At 53.8% G+C, this 17640-nt stretch overlaps 1 protein-coding gene across 5 annotated transcripts in view; it reads right to left on the bottom strand.

Annotated features, from left to right (window-relative positions):
* The window catches only part of PLA2G6 (phospholipase A2 group VI), a 61266-nt gene extending 47313 nt beyond the window's left edge, over positions 1-13953 (bottom strand). For 2 of the 5 annotated variants that reach the window (XM_039246071.1, XM_039246076.1), the window contains exons 1-2: positions 6832-7143; positions 2746-2999 (exon numbers count right to left, since the gene is read on the bottom strand). In XM_039246071.1, the coding sequence (XP_039102002.1) occupies positions 2746-2999; positions 6832-6882 (305 nt within the window). In that variant the 5' untranslated portion in view covers positions 6883-7143. Of the gene's footprint in view, positions 1-2745; positions 3000-6799; positions 7145-13854 lie in introns of those variants that run through there. The other 3 variants (XM_039246072.1, XM_039246075.1, XM_039246073.1) reach the window with 3 other exon arrangements.
* Between the last annotated feature and the right edge of the window lie 3687 nt (positions 13954-17640).

The raw sequence follows: 17640 nt of genomic DNA, 5'->3' as shown, positions 1-17640 counted from the left end.
CGCAGTGGTGGATGCTAGTACTGTCGTCATCACCCTCTGTGCCCGCCTGGGTCTGATCTGTCCACCCGGTGTGGACACTATGGGTCCTTACTTATGGGCCCTCAGGTAAATAAAACCGGAGGATTTAGAAGGGCCTGATTCCTTGCCCCATCGGGAAGCTGTGTAGCTGCAGGACCGGGAGCCCTTGACCGGGAGCCCTTGACCCGGAGCCTGAGGCCGGAGGCGGCTCCTTGCCATCTACCTGCAACGCAGTTGTGTGCTGTGGGGTAGCTCGGAGCCCTCCGGGCGAGTGAAGGAGGGGGAGGCCTTTCAAAGACAGAATGTCAGCCCCCCGAAGAACTCTAGTTAACCGAACCTTCCTCCTACAAACTGCAGGGGGGTTGGGAGCAGCGGGGAGACCCCGCGATGACTACCCCTAGGACAACCCCCGGGGCTCTGGCGTCACACACCCCAGGCCTCGGCATGGTCATTTTCTGCAACTCTCCGGGACCTACCCCCTGCTTCCTAGCTCACCTCCTCGACTGCCTTGAATCTGACAGTCCCCAGCCCTGGACAGAGGACACGGCGCACAGCGATCCCTCCAAAAACACCGTCAAAGTCGCATGAATACATCATGCTCATCTCGCAAACCCACGTGTGCCGGGCTCCTGGCTGGGTGCTGGGTCTGTCCCGGGCTGAGCAAGACACATGCAGCCGCTGCCTCCATGGGCTTTGTATCTACCAGGAAGGCAGTCCACTGAGCGCAGGGATGCAGTGCTGTGGGGCCACACAGCAGCAGCACCTGCTCCAGCCTGAAGGTCAGGGAAGGGCAAGTAGAAGTGAGGCAGGCAAAGAAAGGGAAAGGGTTCTAGGCCAGCGTAAGAATCTGGGTGAAAGCCAGGAGCATGGGGCGGCAAGGGCTGAGAACAGAGCGAGGAGCGAGGCTTGACCACACTGGCCCTTTCAAGCCAGGCCGAGCAGCTGATGTGTTAAGGAAACAGGAACTTCTCGAAGAGTCAGGCAGGGGAGGCAGTGATCAGACTTGTGCTCTGGAAAGATCCACTCTGACAACAGCTTGGAAGAGGATGGGCGGAGAGGAAGACTGAAGGCAGAGCCAGAGGCTGGGAGGTGGGGAGCAGCTGGAGTCTGTGTGTATCATGACCATGGCCCGGAAAGAGAGGCAGCAGCAAAATGAAGAATAACAGAGCCCCGGCTTTTGGATTGGCACGCGGCTGGAACACAAGCCTCCCCCTGCCGTCCCAGCCTCCCTTGCAGTGAGCTGTGGTCACGTGACTAAGTCCTAGCCAATGGGATTCAAGTGAAAGGCTTGGGTGCAACTTCTGGGAAACCCCTAAGAAGGACAGGGCCTTTTTTCACCCTGTCCTTCTACCTTTATTAAATAACTAAATAAACATGAAAAAAATAAACATGTAGTTAATAAACTGTTGGCAAAGGGCTGAACCCCCTGGATGGAAGTCTGCCCACAGAGGGGCTCAAGGGACATCTGTAGCAGACAGGACCTGGGTGATGGTGGAGGGTGGTAGAGCTCCCAGAGTTGGGGGCCTCAGAAGTAAAGCTGAGTGTCGCTCTGAAGAGGGGGCCTGCCCCGCCTGCTCAGCTGTGGGCCTGGGGAGGGTTCTGGAGCTGCAGGAAGCCTGCCTGCCCTGTCCTGCCCAAGGCCAGCTGGGCAGCTGTCAGCTCAGGCCCATCTGTGCCCGGCGTGGGGACTAGCTCTGCTGTGCTAAAACTGGTGTCCCCACTGCCTGCAGAGCTGTGCTCTTTGCCCAAGCACCCTCTGTGGGGGTCTCTGCCTCAGTTTTCCTGCAGAGCCAGGCCTGGATCCTCCCCGGATTGGCCTCCTCCACCTTCCTCCCGTCGGCTGGACACGGACTCCCAGCTTACTGCTCAGATCCTGCCGGCACGCCCCCTCGATCGGAACGGCCCTGGAGGCTCCCTCTAGCCTCACTTCTCACCAAAGCCCCACACCCGCGCCGGGCCTGGGATCCAAGCCGGGCTGTCAGCCTGCGGGCCCCCTCCCCCTCGCCACCACACCTCTGCACGTCTGGAACGACCTTATCCATTCTCCCATGCCGGGCACATTCCTACTCATTCCAGGCTCGAGTAGCCCACCAGGGAGCGATCGCCTCCTGTGTCCCCACCGCCCGCCCCTGCCACAGCTCTGCACACGTGGCTGTGGCTGCCACGTGGCCTCCCCCGGAAGACTGCACGTTCCTTGAGGACCCAAAGCACGTTCTGTCACTTCACAGCACCAGCTGGGCCTCACCCAGGGGCTGGGACTCCTGAGCACTGTGGCGAAGGGGCGGATGGTGGGCTGGCTAGATGGATGAACCGATGCAAAAAGACCATCAGCACTGGCCCAGTGCCCGTCTGCCAAGCTCCTCTGGACCCTGCATTCTGGGTGCTTGGCCACTTCTCTACCCTCGTGCCTTTAAAGATCCAGGGCTACGACGACCCCTGGACCTTACCCGATCTGACCCTTCTCGGCTTTCCTGGCCCTCCTCCTTCCCTCCTGCAGCAGGGGTCCAGCCAGAAGAAAGGACAAAGCCTGCTCTTCTATCCCCAGGCCCCCGCTGTGGGGACCCTGCCGGGCCAGAAGGTGCAGAAACTAGGAGGTACCCCCCACACCCCGCCAACCCTGCTCCAGAGCCCTCAGATGTTAAACCCAGAGAAGCTGCTTTTTGCCCAAGGGGCCACCAGCACGAGGAGCCAAAGGAAAGAGGTGTGTGGGAGTTGATTGTCACCTACCGGAATCCATTCTGTGAGTTCCTGGGGTCGACCAGGACGCAGTCCCACGTGCGATTGGGAAAGTTCTGGAACAGCACCAGCTGCCCTTCCTCCTGAACCCGGCCACTGGAGATGTAGTCCACCACAGCCACCTCCTTCACCCGGAACGGATTCGAGAACAAGTTGGTGACGCTGTTGAGGGTATTGACCAGGCGGCCGAAGAACTGCATCTTCCGCGGGGCAGGTGGGGAGGCCCCGCCACCTGCCCCCTCGGTCTGGAAGAAAACGGGGTCTCTGGTCAGCTGGGCTCGGTCTCCCATGCCCACCTCACCAAGGGTAGCAGTGTCCTGCACAGGCTCCCGGATCGCTCCCCACCAGGGCTACTCCCCTGGCTCTGGGCCTGGAGGGACCTGGAAAGGAGGGGAGAGAAAGAGAAACAGCACTGAGCGGGGAGTAAGAAGGCCCGATGGGAAGTTACAGAGCTGCCACCACGCACAGGGGACCAGAACCCTCCTGCTTCCTGACCAGTTTCCCCAACAGGGCCTCAGTTTCCTCATCTGTAGTGTGGGGCTGTATCGCTCAGGGAGGCTCAGTTGGTTTAGCGTCCAACTCTTGATTTTGGCTCGGGTCATGATCTCACAGTTCGTGGGTTCGAACCCCATGTCGGACTCTGCACTGACAGCATGGAGTCTGCTTGGAATTCTCTCCCTCTCTCTCAAAATAAATAAATAAACTTAAAAAAAAGAAGAAGATGGCAGACGTGAATACACATTATAGACGACACTGCTCTGTCCAAGTGGACAGGTTCTTGCTCCCTGAAGTTCAGATCAAGTTTTTAGCGTTGAGAAAGCCTGGCACGAGTCATTTCCAGGCTGCAAACAAAGCCCACGTCCCATTTCTCTTGGATGCAGCAAGGGGACAGGATCGTCCCACACTCCATCGGGGGCGGGGGGGGGGGGCTGGAAGTATCTGCCTCCAAGTTTTGGCGCTGCCACCGCTGGTTTTTCCAAGGAGCTCGGAGGCAACGCCAAGCCAAGTGCCTCGGAAATGAACGTGAATGGGAAGACTTGGACACCACGATCGTGTGTTTGGATGGAGACACGTTTATGTGTCAGATTCAAGGGATCAAGTGTCTGCTGTGGAAATTGTCCCCAGTTTGGATGGCAGAATTCGAAGTCTCACTATTTCCTATGCTCCCAGAAAGCATACTGCATTCCGAAGGCAGGGCCACCAAAGGCAGTGACATTTAGCTGCAGGTGGCCCTCGGGCTCTGGGCCAGGAAGTCACCTGCCAGAAGAACAGCTCGGACACGGAGGACAGAGCACAGGGGTGTGAGCGCCCCGGGGGAGAGGACAGGTCAGTGGACACTGGCCACACTCTGGGCCAGCTCTGGAGGACAGGACCAAGCTTAGGGATAAAAGAACAAGAAGCCTAGGAAGAACAACCTGTGAAGGGAATAAGGGTCAACGATGATAATTTCATCAGGGGACGATCACTGAGCACTTACTAGGCAGCAGGCCCCGAGCCAAGCACCTTACGGGACTGTCTCACTTCATTCTGACAAAACCACACGAGGCAGAGCGCTGGAGCAAAACTATGTTCAAATCCTTACCAGCTGTGGGTCCTCGGGCAAGTCACTGAACCTCTCTGTGTCTCAGTGGCCTTATGTACAACACGAGCCCGATAACAGTGCCCAAGAACAGAACCTGCAGGTCGCAAATGTTCAATAAATAGTATTAGTATTAGTCCCCTTTCCTCCGATCACCTTCCCTCCGACGGACAAGGAAACTGAGGCTCAGAGACCATGCCTGCAGAGTTTGGAAAGCACTCTGCCGCTGGGTAGCATCCTTCCTCTTGTGATCAGGAATAAGATGTGGTGTGAGTGGGCTGTGAGCCTCAGTGTCCCCTTTAAAGTGAGGACAATGCTCACCTCTTGTGTGCTCTGAGGTTAAATGAAAACTTTCTTAAGAATGATTAGACCTGTGTCAAGTTCCTTCTTCCTCCCGCCCTTGGGAATGGAAAGGACAGAGGTGCTGGGGTGCCCGTGCCCCTCCCCATAATCAGAGGAGAGGGGAGGAACCCCAAAGAAGGCACAGGAAATTGTCCTTGGAAAAGAAAGCCCCAAAACAGAAGGCATGGCATACGCAACAGTGTGTATGGTAACAATGTTTGTTTTGACACAGAAACGGAAGTAACTTCTACACCCAACATTATAGGAATTGTAAGTTACACTATGTTTACTCCAGGGAATCCGTGGAGTCATGAGAAGCAGTGATGGTAAAGGTTACAGCTCAGGAAGCAGGTGGAGGTGTTACAGGCTCTGTGGCTTCAAGTCCTGGATGCTCCCTGTGCTGTTTGCAAACTGCAAGCTTGACCGCAAGGCCCCTGACTCCTCGCGTAGCCTCTCCGACTGATCCCGCCCACTGGGCTCCAAACCTCGCAAGATTCCAGAAAGCAGTGCTGTCTCGCACCGCCTTGCCTATCCGCGTTGATCTTGTCTGTCTGATGCGTCCTTCCTCTCCTTGATCCTCCTGCCCGACTGTACCCTTACATCACACTAGTCACTACCAAACACTCGTGTGCCTCTCTGTGCTCTAGCCCTGGGCCAAGAACTTGACATATACTCATCTTTAATGTGCACCACCCCCCTATGAAATTATTACCATTACCCTCCTCATTTTACATATGAGAAAATCAAGGAACAGAGAGGTAAAGCAGTGGGCCCAAGGTCACACAGCTAGTAGGTGGAGGAAGAATTAGAGCCAGACAGGCTGGCTCTCGAGAGTCTGAGCTTCTTAAGGACAGGTGCTTGGTCTTGGCACTTGGTCACCTCTGTACACTCACACCTGGCACGGGCCTGGTCCTCAGAAAGCCTGGTAAAGCATAATTTAACTGAGTAAAAATTATGTAGCAAAAAAAAAAAAAAAAAAAAAGCAAAAGAAAAATACCAAACTCCTAATGAGGATTTGGGAGAGGGATTTGAGGATATTGCGTTTATGGGCCATTTTTTTCTTTTTCCTATTTATCAAATGGTATGGAAAAGGATTTTTTTTTTTTTAATGATTCTATATTTTTAGAGAAAGTAGGAGTGCAAGGCTGAGCCCCTGCGGCCCACAGCTGGGGACATGGGAGCCCATGGGGGTCGGGACCAGCTTAGAAAAGCAGCACAGTGGCACCTGGGTGGCTCAGTTTGTTAAGCATCCAACTTCGGCTCAGGTCATGATCTCGCAGTTCAGGAGTTTGAGCCCCGCATCGGGCTCTGTGCGGACAGCTCAGAGCCTGGAGCCTGCTTCGGATTCTGTGTCTCCCCCTCTCTCTGCCTCTACCCTGCTCACACTCTGTCTCTCTCTCTGTCTCTCAAAAATAAACATTTAAAAAAATAAAAGACAGAAAGAAAAGCAGCACAGAGTCTTTCCAGAGAGCGGGCGGGCGGCACGGGGAGAGGTGCTCAGAGGCCGTGGGGGTGGGGGCAATGGGGAGCCCCAGAGCCCTTGAGCCCACTTGAGGTCAAGTCCCCAGGGTGTCTTAGTTGGATGAAAAGACCACATCCGGCCCCAGCAGAGAAGACACCTTCCTCAGGGTCCCCGGGCTGGTGGCAGGGCTGCCTCCCACACACTGACGACAGCCTGGCCACCGAAAGGACAGGTCTGGCTCCCCACCCTGCCTTCCAGGGTGGGCGGGAGGGTGCAGTGACACAATGGAGGGAAAGCGTCCCAGACACTGGCCGACCCTGGGCATGCAAACAGGGGCCATTGTTATCACAAGGGGGAAGAAAGGAAATGAACCCCCCTGGGCCACATCCTGGAACAATCATAACAGCCCAGCCCAGCCCGGAAAGCAGCAAGCGAGAGGCAGGCAGGGCGCAGGCTCGTGCTTCCTTCTGGCTTCTGTACTCTTCCTCCCATCCCGCCCCTGACCTCCGAGCACGTTGTTGTTTCCAGCACCGCTGCAGGGGGGAGAACTGGGGGGGGGGGGGGAGCAGAATGCCATGGGAACAGCGCCCCCTCAGCGCCCTCACTCCTAGCTTCCTCCCCCTCTGGCTTCTCTTGACCTCCCTCCCCACATTTTCTTTCACCTGCTGATGACTGACGGGTCTACGCAGCTCACCTGGGCTTGCTCCCTGCACGTAGGTGGTGGCACAGGTGACACCAAGGTCATCAGACAGGGACTGTCCACTCCTAGGCGCCTGAGGCTTTGAGCAGCTCTCAGATGCCACAGACAGAGACGCCACAAATGCCAAGAGGTTTTGTGGTGACGGGGACGCTGACAGTTCTGCCTCTACTGTGATTTCCAGGTGTCAAGCGCGTCTCCCCTACGGTGAGGCTGGACTTTTCCGGCGTCTCCTCCTTACTTTTGCTCACCCGTCCCCCGTCAAAGGCCCAGCCTGCCTGCTTGATTCCTTCAGGGGAGACCCAGGAAGTCTTCTGCTGGGCGAGCCACCCCTAGGGGAGAGGAGGAAGGACTTCCTGCTGTAAGACAGGAAGGACAGTCCCAGTGTCCCCATTTTAGAGATAAAGTAACTGAGGCCCAGAGAGGCCTCAGATTGCGGGTGTTGGAAGGGCAAGTTCAAGTGGGACATACTGATGTCCACCAAAAAAGAAAACAAAAAAAGGAACCAGTACTGGGGTCGCAGGGAGTTTGGAACCAGCAGGTGGCGTCTTTGGTGAGTTCCCCAGAAGTGGCTGGTTGGGTTCGTAAAATGAAGAGTCCCAAGGGGACTCGGCCCAGTCTCTGCCCCTTTGGCTGGGGGGGTGAGGGGATGTCAGGCAAGGAGGGCTGCACGACGTGACTCTTCAGCTGAACTTTGCAGTGGGGACCCGGGTGAGAGGCCACCCCACAGATGGAGCAGAGGAGGACGTGAGGGAGGACATGGAGACAGCCCGCGTGACCCGTCTGGGAACGAGCACCTTCACGCGGCCTGGGCGGCACGGATGGGCACATGGGCACTGCTGGGGTGAACACGAATACTGGTCGCCATGGAGCCACTCTGCCAGCATCTGCTTTAAAGCCATGTCCGGGGAGAGGGGGTCCTGGGGGGGGGCTCAGTCAGTTGAGCCTCTGACTCTTGGTTTCGGCTAAGGTCCTGTTCTCACGGTTTGAGCCCCACGTCGGGCTCCTCGCTGTCAGTGCAGAGTAGGCTTGGGATTCTCTCTCCCTCTCTCTGCCCCTCCCCTGCTCGCTATCCCCAAACGTGTGGTTCCACCTCTACCATGAAGTCCCTAAGGGACCCCGGGCGGGTGTCAAGCAAGGGAGGAAGTACAAAGCCACCAGACCCTGGACCCTGTCCCCCATCCTACTCTGGACAGTTCTCTTTGGGGGGCGGGGAGCTGGGTTTTCAAACTCTCTAGCCTGTCCTACCTGGATCGTCCTGGATCGTCCTCCCCCTGCCCGCCCCCCGCTTCTATCTCTGCCACAGCCTCTGCTTGTCCGTCAAGGCCCAACTGGCCCTGTGACAGCTTGGGGTGCCACAGCGCCCCTCCCCCCGCAACACTCCCGTCTTGCACTATACTCTTATGGTGCACATGCAGCATGTGAGCCAGGGCGGCCTGCACATCCCTCCGTCCCGTGCCTACCGCAGGAGGCAAATCGCATGCTCACACCTGCCCAGAGACTCCCCATCTTCCAGACGAGCCCCAATCTCCAGGGAAGGGATGCGAGCACCCACGGGAGTGGGCCCAGGCCACCTCCTGCACCCCTCCTCCAGCCACGCTGCACCAGAGACCTCCCAGAATGTGCCACGCTCGGGCCGCATGCACCTGCTCGCACACCCCTGCCCAGACCGCGTTCCCTGCCTCCCTCATCTGCCTCGCCGTCAAACGCATAAACCTTCCACTCCTTCGAGAATCAGCTCACCGGTCCCCATGTCTAAGAGCCACACCTTACGCCTCCCCTCCTCTTACCCCTGCGGGTGCCCGCCCACTGCGTCTGTGGCCCCACAGCACCCAGCAGCTCCCCCAAAGGAGCATTTATCCCGTGGTACAGGTGCACCTATTGGCTTGGGTTGCTCCCCTCTTTATTTTTTTACCCAAGCACACAGCACGCTATTCCAGATGAATAGCGGATATTTAATAAAATGTTTGGTGAATGAGCGCGAATGGAAACCCCCGGGGCCGGCACCTTCGAGGCACCCTCCCCTCCTCTCTTGTTCCCTTGTGGGTGGTGACAGGCCACCTCCCATACCCCCCTACTCTGAGCTGCCCAGCACATCACCACTGCGGAACCCTCGGGAGAACCTTCATGGGGCACCTGCTGGCCTTCCTGAGCTTTGGTCTGGAACGTGTGGCTTTATATACCTGAAGCTGAGATCATTCAGATTCTAAGCCGGGGAGCTCTTTAAGCCCCTTGCTTCCTTCTAGACGGAGCCCAGCCAGAGGGGCAGGACGGCGGCCTGAGGAGTGGGAGGTGCGTGACAGGATCCCACAGGCAGCCGGGGGGGTGGGGGGGGCAAGGAGCTGACCTCACAGGACCAGCCTCATGGGGGACCCTGGGCGCACACACAGAACCCGCTCAGGCCCCAGCTGCGGGTGGCGGGATGTCCCCCGGTCAGAACAATTGGCCTGGGCCAGCGACCCCTCCTGTGCGGCTGATGTTCCCCCCCGACCCCATCCACGGCCCGGGAAGGACGGTTGGGGCAGCGAGCCCAGCCCGAGCATCGCCTTCCTTCCTGCCGCCCCAGCAGCTGCCCCTGCAGCCTGCGCGCGCCCTGCCTCACACAGGCCTTTGCCCTCTCCCCAGACCACCCCACTTTGTGCTTGGCAAACATTTCCCACATCTGTGGTTCCCACACCTGTTGGCTGTCCCAAAGTGCACAGAGGCCCGCGAAGGAAGGGAGGTATGGGGGTTACCCCTGTCTGGCACACAGGGAAACTGAGGCAGAGAAAAGAAGTGGGAGGTACTGCCTGGTGGCTGGACTCATGGCTTCTTCTTCTTTTTTTTTTTTTTAATTTTAAAGTAGGCTTCACACCCACTGAGGTGCCCAACGAGGGACTCGAACTCACGACCCTGAAATCCAGACCTCAGCTGAGATCAAGAGTTGGAAGCTTAATGGACGGAGCCACCCAGGCGCCCCCTCATGGCTTCTTTTTTGGACTCCTGAACTGCAGTACGCATACCTGCAAACAGTAGGTGCTCCATTAGTGCATGAGAAAAGACTGGATGAAAGTAGGGGTAGGTGGAATGTCCCTCCCATACCCCCTCCAGCCTCTGGACCTCCAAAGCCACCTCCAAACCAAAATGTTCCTCCAGGTGTTCTCTTCGATCCCAGCTCCTCCCAAACTCTCTCCTAATGTGAGCGAGGAAAGAGGAAGGGCTTGTTCCCATCATTCCACACGTGAAACAGCACTGCCACATTCACTCAGCACCCACTGAGTGCCCAGCACCCCACCATGTGTCTGAGGCAATTATCACATTTAACCTTCAAAACCCTCCTAAGGGAAGGTGTACTTCTACCCTCGTGGCACGCAGGAAACCAAGGTACAGGACGTCATATAACTGGCCAGGGTCTGAACCCAAGGGGTCGGCATCTGGAACGCCATCTCGTCATCCTCAAACTGCGTTCAGGAGACAGCCTGAATGGATAGTGGCCGAGTGGCCTGATGTTCAACCTCTTGTCTCCCAAAAGCGAAGGCTCGCGTCTGAAAATGCAGCGCCATTCATAAGAGCCAGAGCCAAATGCCCTTCAAGAGAGGAAGAAGTTTCTTTGTCATTTTGCTCTGCTTAGTTGGCCCACAGCTGACAGCAGGCTGCCCCAGATGTGTGGCCGGAGCTCCCAAGGACGGGAGACACCAATCCCTTGAAAAGATCTTTGGGCTCGTGCCTAGGTTCGGGGTGACTCCTTTTATGATTCACTCTATAAACATTTATCCAGCACCTACTCTGTGGCAGGGATTGTTCTAACTGCTGAGGCTCCGCTAGTGAGCAACATAGACAAAAACCCTGGCCATCCTCAACCTTCTATTTTAGAGACAACTATAAATAATAAAAAAAGATAAATGGGCAAAACATATGCATTGGTTTTAGATGCTGGTTAGATGCTGAGAAGAAAAGTAAACCAAGGAAGAGGGATTGGAAGTGTGGAGGTAGAGATTTAAATTTTAGACACGGTGGGGCACCTGGGTGGCTTAGTCGGTTAAGCCTCCGACTTTTGCTTAGGTCATGATCTCGCGGTTCGTGGGTTCGAGCCCCGCGTCAGGCTCTGTGCTGACTGCCAGCTCAGAGCCTGGAGCCTATTTCAGAGTTTGTATCTCCCTCTCTCTCTAACCCTCCCCTGCTCACACTGTCTCTCTCTCTCTCTCTCCTAGAAATAAACAAAAATATTAAAAAATAATAATAAATAAAATTTTTTTTAAATGTTAAAAAAAAGGGGGGGGCCCTGGGTTGCTCAGTTGGTTAAACATCCAACTTCGGCTCAGGTCACAATCTCACAGTATGTGGGTTCGAGCCCTGCGTCGGGCTCTGTGCTGACAGAATGGAGCCTGCTTGGGATTCTCTCTCTCTTCCTCTCTCTCCGCCCCTCGCCTGCTCACATTATCTCTATCTCTCTCAAAATAAATAAGCTTAGGGGCGCCTGGGTGGCTTAGTCGGTTGAGCGTCCGACTTTCGCTCCGGTCATGATCTCGCGGTTCATGGGTTCGAGCCCTGCGTCGGGCTCTGTGCTGACTGCCAGTTCAGAGCCTGGAGCCTGTTTCAGTCTGTGACTCCCTCTCTCTCTGACCCTCCCCTGCTCGCACTCTCTCTCTCCTAGAAATAAATAAATTAAAAAAAATAATAATAATAATAATAAAAATAAATAAATAAGCTTAAATTTTTTTTAAAAGAATACTGCCATTTTCTAAAGATGAGAGAGTAAGCTGGGAGGGGGGTCAGATTTTGGTGGAAGGTGGGGAAGGGCTGAAGGGGACATAGGGGATGAATATTGGGAGCTTGACTGTAAATACTTTTAACCTGGAAATGCCTACAGTCGAGGTGTTGAGCGAGCCATTAAATACAAGGTTCAAGGGAAAGACTAGACTGAGCTGGAGACATACATTTGGGAGTTGTCAGAGTAGAGATGGTACTTAAAGCTATGAGACTGGATGAGATCGCCCAAAAAAATGAAGATGGATCAAAAAAGAGAAGAGAAATTTAACACGCGGATCTCCCAGGAGCCGCCCTCTACAAAGTGAAGCTTGTAACGCGGTCCCTTCACTACAGCCCCTCACCCCGTCCACACACACCCAGCATGTGGGTGTAGACACACACGAAGCGCTTCCTCTATCTCCCAGTGATGTCATTCTGCTGAGCAAGAAAGAAATTCTCTTTTGCGGATGCTCTCGCTTAACGAGAAAGGAATCTACAGAAGGGGAGAAAAAGTGCCCTGAACACTGAGACATGGTAATGACTTTCAACACAGCAGAGCAATCACACAGGCTCTTGTCCTATAAAGTGACGTATCCAGGGGCGCCTGGGTGGCTCAGTCGGCTAGGCATCCGACTTCGGCTCAGGTCATGATCTCATGATCTGTGAGTTCAAGCCCCACATCGGGCTCTGTGCTGACAGCTCAGAGCCTGGAGCCTGCTTTGGATTCTGCGTCTCCCTCTCTCTCTCTACCCCTCCTCCACTCACACTTTGTCTCTCTCTTTCTCAAAAATAAATAAACATTAAAAAAAAAAAAGTATCCATGTTGTGACTCGTGTCATTTCATCACCTGGTGTCTCTCTTCCTTGTGTTAAATAGGAATGGCACAGGCTACATCAAGAGGAACCCAGGACATAATAAACAGCCCATAAATATTTTTGTTAAATAAATGAGGAAATGAATGGTCGAAGCAACAACGCACAAAGAGCCTAACTCACAGCAGAGGACCCACAAATATTGCCAAATGTTAAATGAAAACAATGTTCCTTCTACCTGCCTTTCCCTCTTTGTTTTTGCATTGATCCCTTTCCCTTTCCCGCCTATGACGCAGCAGCGGAACCATGCATTTGTACAGGACCATTCCGATTACAAAGCTTCGCCCTGCTACATTTTCTCAAATTTTCAACCTCCCAGACGGCAGCCTTATAAGGGCAGGAAGTACAATCCCCCCTTTCACAGATAAGGAAACTGAGACTTGGGACAGAAAACAGCCTCCAAACTCCAGGCACATTTGGAGGCAGAGACAGTAACAGAAACACTGCATCCAGCCCAAGGGCAGGGCATCTGTGTTGCCAAACCAAACCTGCCTCACATCCTGTTGGGTGGGTAAAAGGGCAGGTGAGGGAAAGACCCAGAAGCTCAGGGGAAGGGAAGGTATTTGTTTGGGATCATGTGAGCAGTCCACTAAAAAAAAAAAAAAAAAAAAAAAAAAATGGGCACAGATCCCTGAGCCCTCTGCCCTTCTTGTCCCACACCCATGGGCCTGCCCATCCCAGCTGCATGGTCATACAGGTCATGCGTTCCTTGTCACCAGCTGTCAGGTCACCTCTGGGAGCAGGAGGCAGATGAAGAATTGGTGGGTTGGGTGACCCTGTGAGGAAGCGATGGGGAAGGAGGGAGCAGGCACCGATGAAATCTGGAGGCACACGAGAGGCAGTAAGCAAGAAGAAGCGAGTCAGAAATAGGGGAGAGTTTTAAATGGACAACAGAGGAGAGGCACAAATGGAGAAATGCAGAAAACAGGTGAAGCGCGGGATCAAGTGGGAATACAGAGGCAGAAAGGCCGGGAGCACTTAGAAAGGCACGGGAAGTAAACTGAGACAATCAACGCAGCCCAGAGTGAAAGCTGGGGGCATTGAGAGGCACCGAGAGACGAAGGGAGACGGGGAGGGCCTCACTAAGGAAGCCAGGGATAGACAGACATACCGGGGAGACTGCGGTACCAAGGAGGCACCCAGGGTCAAAGCTGGCGTCCGGGGGGGTGGTGGGGGGAGCGCCACAAGCTCGAGATGAGACAAGAGCAGTCACAGATGGAAGTTGGGGACGCTGAGGGATCAAAGGGCGGAAGCTGCGGGCACTCAGGGGGTCACACAAGTGTCAATGGAGGACACGACTAAAAACCGGGGAACACGAGGGAAGTCCGAAGGAGGGTCCGGGTGGAGACCACCGATTCTGGGGCGCTGAGGAGGTTTGGGAAAGGCCCTCAAGGCCCGCCTCCCCTGCGCCGTCACTCACCTCCGCTTACTCAGCACTTCTACTTTCTTCTACTTCCGCAAACAAACGTGCCCGAGGCCACGTGACGGCCCGGCCACCGCCCTCCGCCAATCACCGAAGCCAGTACCTCGGCCGCCGCTCCGGCCCCGCCCCTCCGCCGCGAAGGGGTCGCGAGAGGAAGGCGGGGGCGGGGCTCCGCCATGTTTTATAACTGCCCAATGGGAGGGGCTCTCAGCGCCAAGGAAGGCCGGGCTCCGGGCTGGAGCCAATCCTCCGAGGCGGGGCGCGGCCACGTCTGTGCGGGGCGGAAGGTCCTCGCGCCGGCTCGTTGGCGGACATATTGATGAGGGGCAGGAGTCTCCTCCTTCTCCGCCTTCCACCCCCGGAAAGGGTCCGGAGGCATGGACCTAGAACCCGGTGTCCGTGAGGTCTCGTAACCAGCAAAGACGTAGGGCGTCACTGGGAGGAACTTGCTTTGATTTTGCCGGGGGACCCTCCCCGCTAGATTGAGCAAATAAAAGTGTGAGACGCTCAGTTTAATTTGCATTTTGGCTCAACTACCAATCAATCCTTTTATAGTTTAAATAAAAAACACAAGTGCATTTGTGCTAAAAATAAATAAGTATTCGTTGTTATCTGGCAGCCCTAAGCTGATCTCAGGAAATATTTTAGCACGTTTACCAGAAACTTGAGCAAATGACTTGGTCTCCGTGGACGCCTCATGTTTAATAAGGATGTTGTGACCTAGAGATAAATTAATCTCTGTACCTGCACATAGTGGAATTTCAACAAATGGTCGTTGCTATGATTCGTAATGCTTAGAAAGGGACACGGAAAAGAAGAGAGGAGACGGGGTTGTAGTCACAGATTTGCTTGTGACCCAGCAGATCACATCCATCATCTCTGGATTGTAGGGTTTTTGTTTTTGTTTTTTAAGTTTACTTATTCATTTTGAGAGAGACAGTGCAAGCGGGGGAGGGGCAGAGGGAGGAGGGGACAGAGGATCTGAAGAGGGCTCTTCACTGACAGCAGTGAGCCCTACCCAGTTTGGCCCAACAAAATGTGAGATCATGACCTGAGCCCAAGTTGGATGCTGGATGGACTGAGCCACCCAGGTGTCCCTGCAGTTGCTCTCGTTTGCATTTTACAGGTGAGGGAAAGGTTCCTTAAACTGTGATTTGAATTTTGCTCAAGTTTCCGCTTTGAGTCAAGAGAACCAGGTGAAGACTCTGACTTCTCACTGAAAATATTTTGCTTTCCACACCCCAAACAAGTGGAGTTAGGGCGATGGTTATCAGGAAGCTTGCAAAAGGCCAGGTAGTCTTTCCTCTGCAGAGTAATCTGACCCAAGAAAACATGTAGGTTCAGCGGGCTGAGTCCCATTCTTCAGCAAACACCCACTGTATTCAAAGTGGGTCTGATCGACAAGTTTGGCAACGCAGATGCACAACTGAATCTGATATGCAGACAAGGCGGAGGAAGGCTGGATCCATCGTTAGAAACCCTCAGAGAGAGCCACGAAAGAAAGTCATAGCATTTCTGATGAAATTGAGTGCCCTTCCTCTATGTATTTCCGGTGAAAACTGTTAAATGAGTGGATAAAGCAAGAGATGAAGTATAGGGGATTATTAGGTAGCACTGAATGATCAAGCAATGGGAAGGGAGGGGGCAAATAAGCACACACGGGAATGAGCTCCGTTGGGTTTCTGTTGGATTTTGCATTGGGGCAGTTCATGTCAAAGAGCTTCTCCTGAGGAGCTGTGCTAGAAACATCTCACAGAAAAGTGTTTGCTTTCTAGGAGCCCAGAATCCAAAGAGCCAGACTAGACCAAGTCCTCTGCCTCAGAGTTGGTTGGAAATTTAATGAGCTGAAATTTAACTAATGGTGCAGCTTTACACCCTTACCTTGTCCGATCCTCACAACAATACTGAGACGTAGTATGATTATCCTCCACTTTATTGTGTTTTTTAAATGTTTATTTATTTCTTTTGAGAGGGAGAGAGCGCACACACGAGCATGGGCAGGGGAGGGGCAGGGAAAGGGAGAGAGAGACTCTCTGTGAGCTGTCAGCACAGAGGCTGACACAGGGCTGGATCCCATGAATTGTGAGATCAAGACCTGAGCCCAATTCAAGACTCAGAAGCTTAGTCAACTGAGCCACCCAGGTGAGCCCCCTTCCCTGTTGTTGAAGAAACCTAGGCTCTGCAATGGGAAATGATCTCCAAAGTCATGTGTCAGAACCTCGTCTTGTCTTTCCCTATTCTGTATACGTCCCCACTGTGTGCCAAGTAATGCTGGCACTGAGGAAACCACAGTGAACAAAATAGACAAAAATCCTGGCCTTTGTGGTGTTTGCAGTCTTGCAGTGGGAAGACAGATGATAAGATAAAGCCAAACATAGAGTGTTTTGCTAACGTCTTTGGGTGAAGTGTCATGATGTTATTAGCATCTTTCTTTCAAAAAACCGTACATGTTGAATCCGGGGTTGTGTATATGAGTGCCGTGGTGCTAGTCTTTCCCTTTTCTGTGTGCTTGAACATTTTTATAATTAAAAAGTTGGGGAAGGGGCGCCTGGGTGGCTCAGTCGGTTGAGGGTCTGACTCTTGATTTCAGCTCAAGTCGTGGTCCCGGGGTTGTGGGATCGAGCCCCGCGTCAGACTCTGCGCTGAGTGTGGAGACTGCTGGGGATTCTGTCTCTCCCTTCGCCCCTCTCCCAGCTCACACACACAACACACACACACACACACACTTTTTCTCTCTAAGGAAAAAAAAATGGGGATAAAATAGGGTAGGGTAGAGGGTGATAAACGCTGGGGAATAAAAGCAAAGGGGAAAAGATGGGGGATGGTGCAGTTTTAAACAGAGCGAACAGGGAAGGTCTCACTGAGAAGGGAGATATTTAAATAAGGGCCTGAGGGAGGCAAGGAAGTGAGCTGGGCAAAGCAAAGCGTGTTACAGATGGAAGTAATGTTATGAGCAAAAGCCCTGAGGCAGGCGTCTCCTTGGCTTGTGTCAGGACAAGCAAAGAGGATGTCGTACTTGGAGTCATATGAGAGCGCGGAACGAGTAGCCAAGGAGGTCAAAGGGCTATCAGGGCCCGAAGTACACCGCAGATCATTTCAAAACTTTGGCTCTCATTTTGAGGGAAATGGGGAGCCAGGGGAGTTTTTTTGAGCAGAGTGACCCGATTGGATTTACATGTGAATAGATCATATCTGTTTGGGCAAGATTAGACCATCAGGCCGAAGCAGAGGCTGGGCGGCTGTAGAGGATACTAGAATAGAAATCGGGGTTAGAGACAATGGTATAGCCCATTCTCCCAGCTAATCGTCACAACTGCAGAATCAGTCCCTTGGGGTTTGTGTTGCCATAGAACGTGTAGGGGACAGAGGACGTTGCAAGGAGGCATTGTTGAGCTCTGTCCAGTGGGAAGCTTTGTGAGATGATTCTTGAACAGGGGTGGGCAGACTAACCCCCCTGTCACCTGTTCCTCCAAATAAAGCTTTATTGGAACACAGCCACATCATTCATTCACACGTCTTTGCTGTCTACAACGGCAGGTTTTTGAGTTATTGTAATAGAAACCTTGTGGCCCACGATGCCTGAAATATTCCTCTCTGGCCCTTTACAGAAAAAAAATTTACTAAACCCTGTTCTTTTTTTTTTTTTTAATGTTTTATTTATTTCTAGGAGAGAGAGAGAGAGAGAGAGAGCGTGAACAGGGGAGGGTCAGAGAGAGAGGGAGTCACAGACTCTGAAACAGGCCTGAACTTCCGAGCTGGCAGTCAGCACAGAGCCCGACGGGG

The sequence above is a fragment of the Hyaena hyaena genome, unplaced genomic scaffold (assembly GCF_003009895.1).
Source record: "Hyaena hyaena isolate Hyena2069 unplaced genomic scaffold, ASM300989v1 scaffold_280, whole genome shotgun sequence".
In the NCBI taxonomy this organism is placed as follows: domain Eukaryota; kingdom Metazoa; phylum Chordata; class Mammalia; order Carnivora; family Hyaenidae; genus Hyaena; species Hyaena hyaena.
The sequence above is the reverse complement of the archived record's forward strand: the minus strand, read 5'-3'. Positions and strand labels throughout refer to the sequence as shown.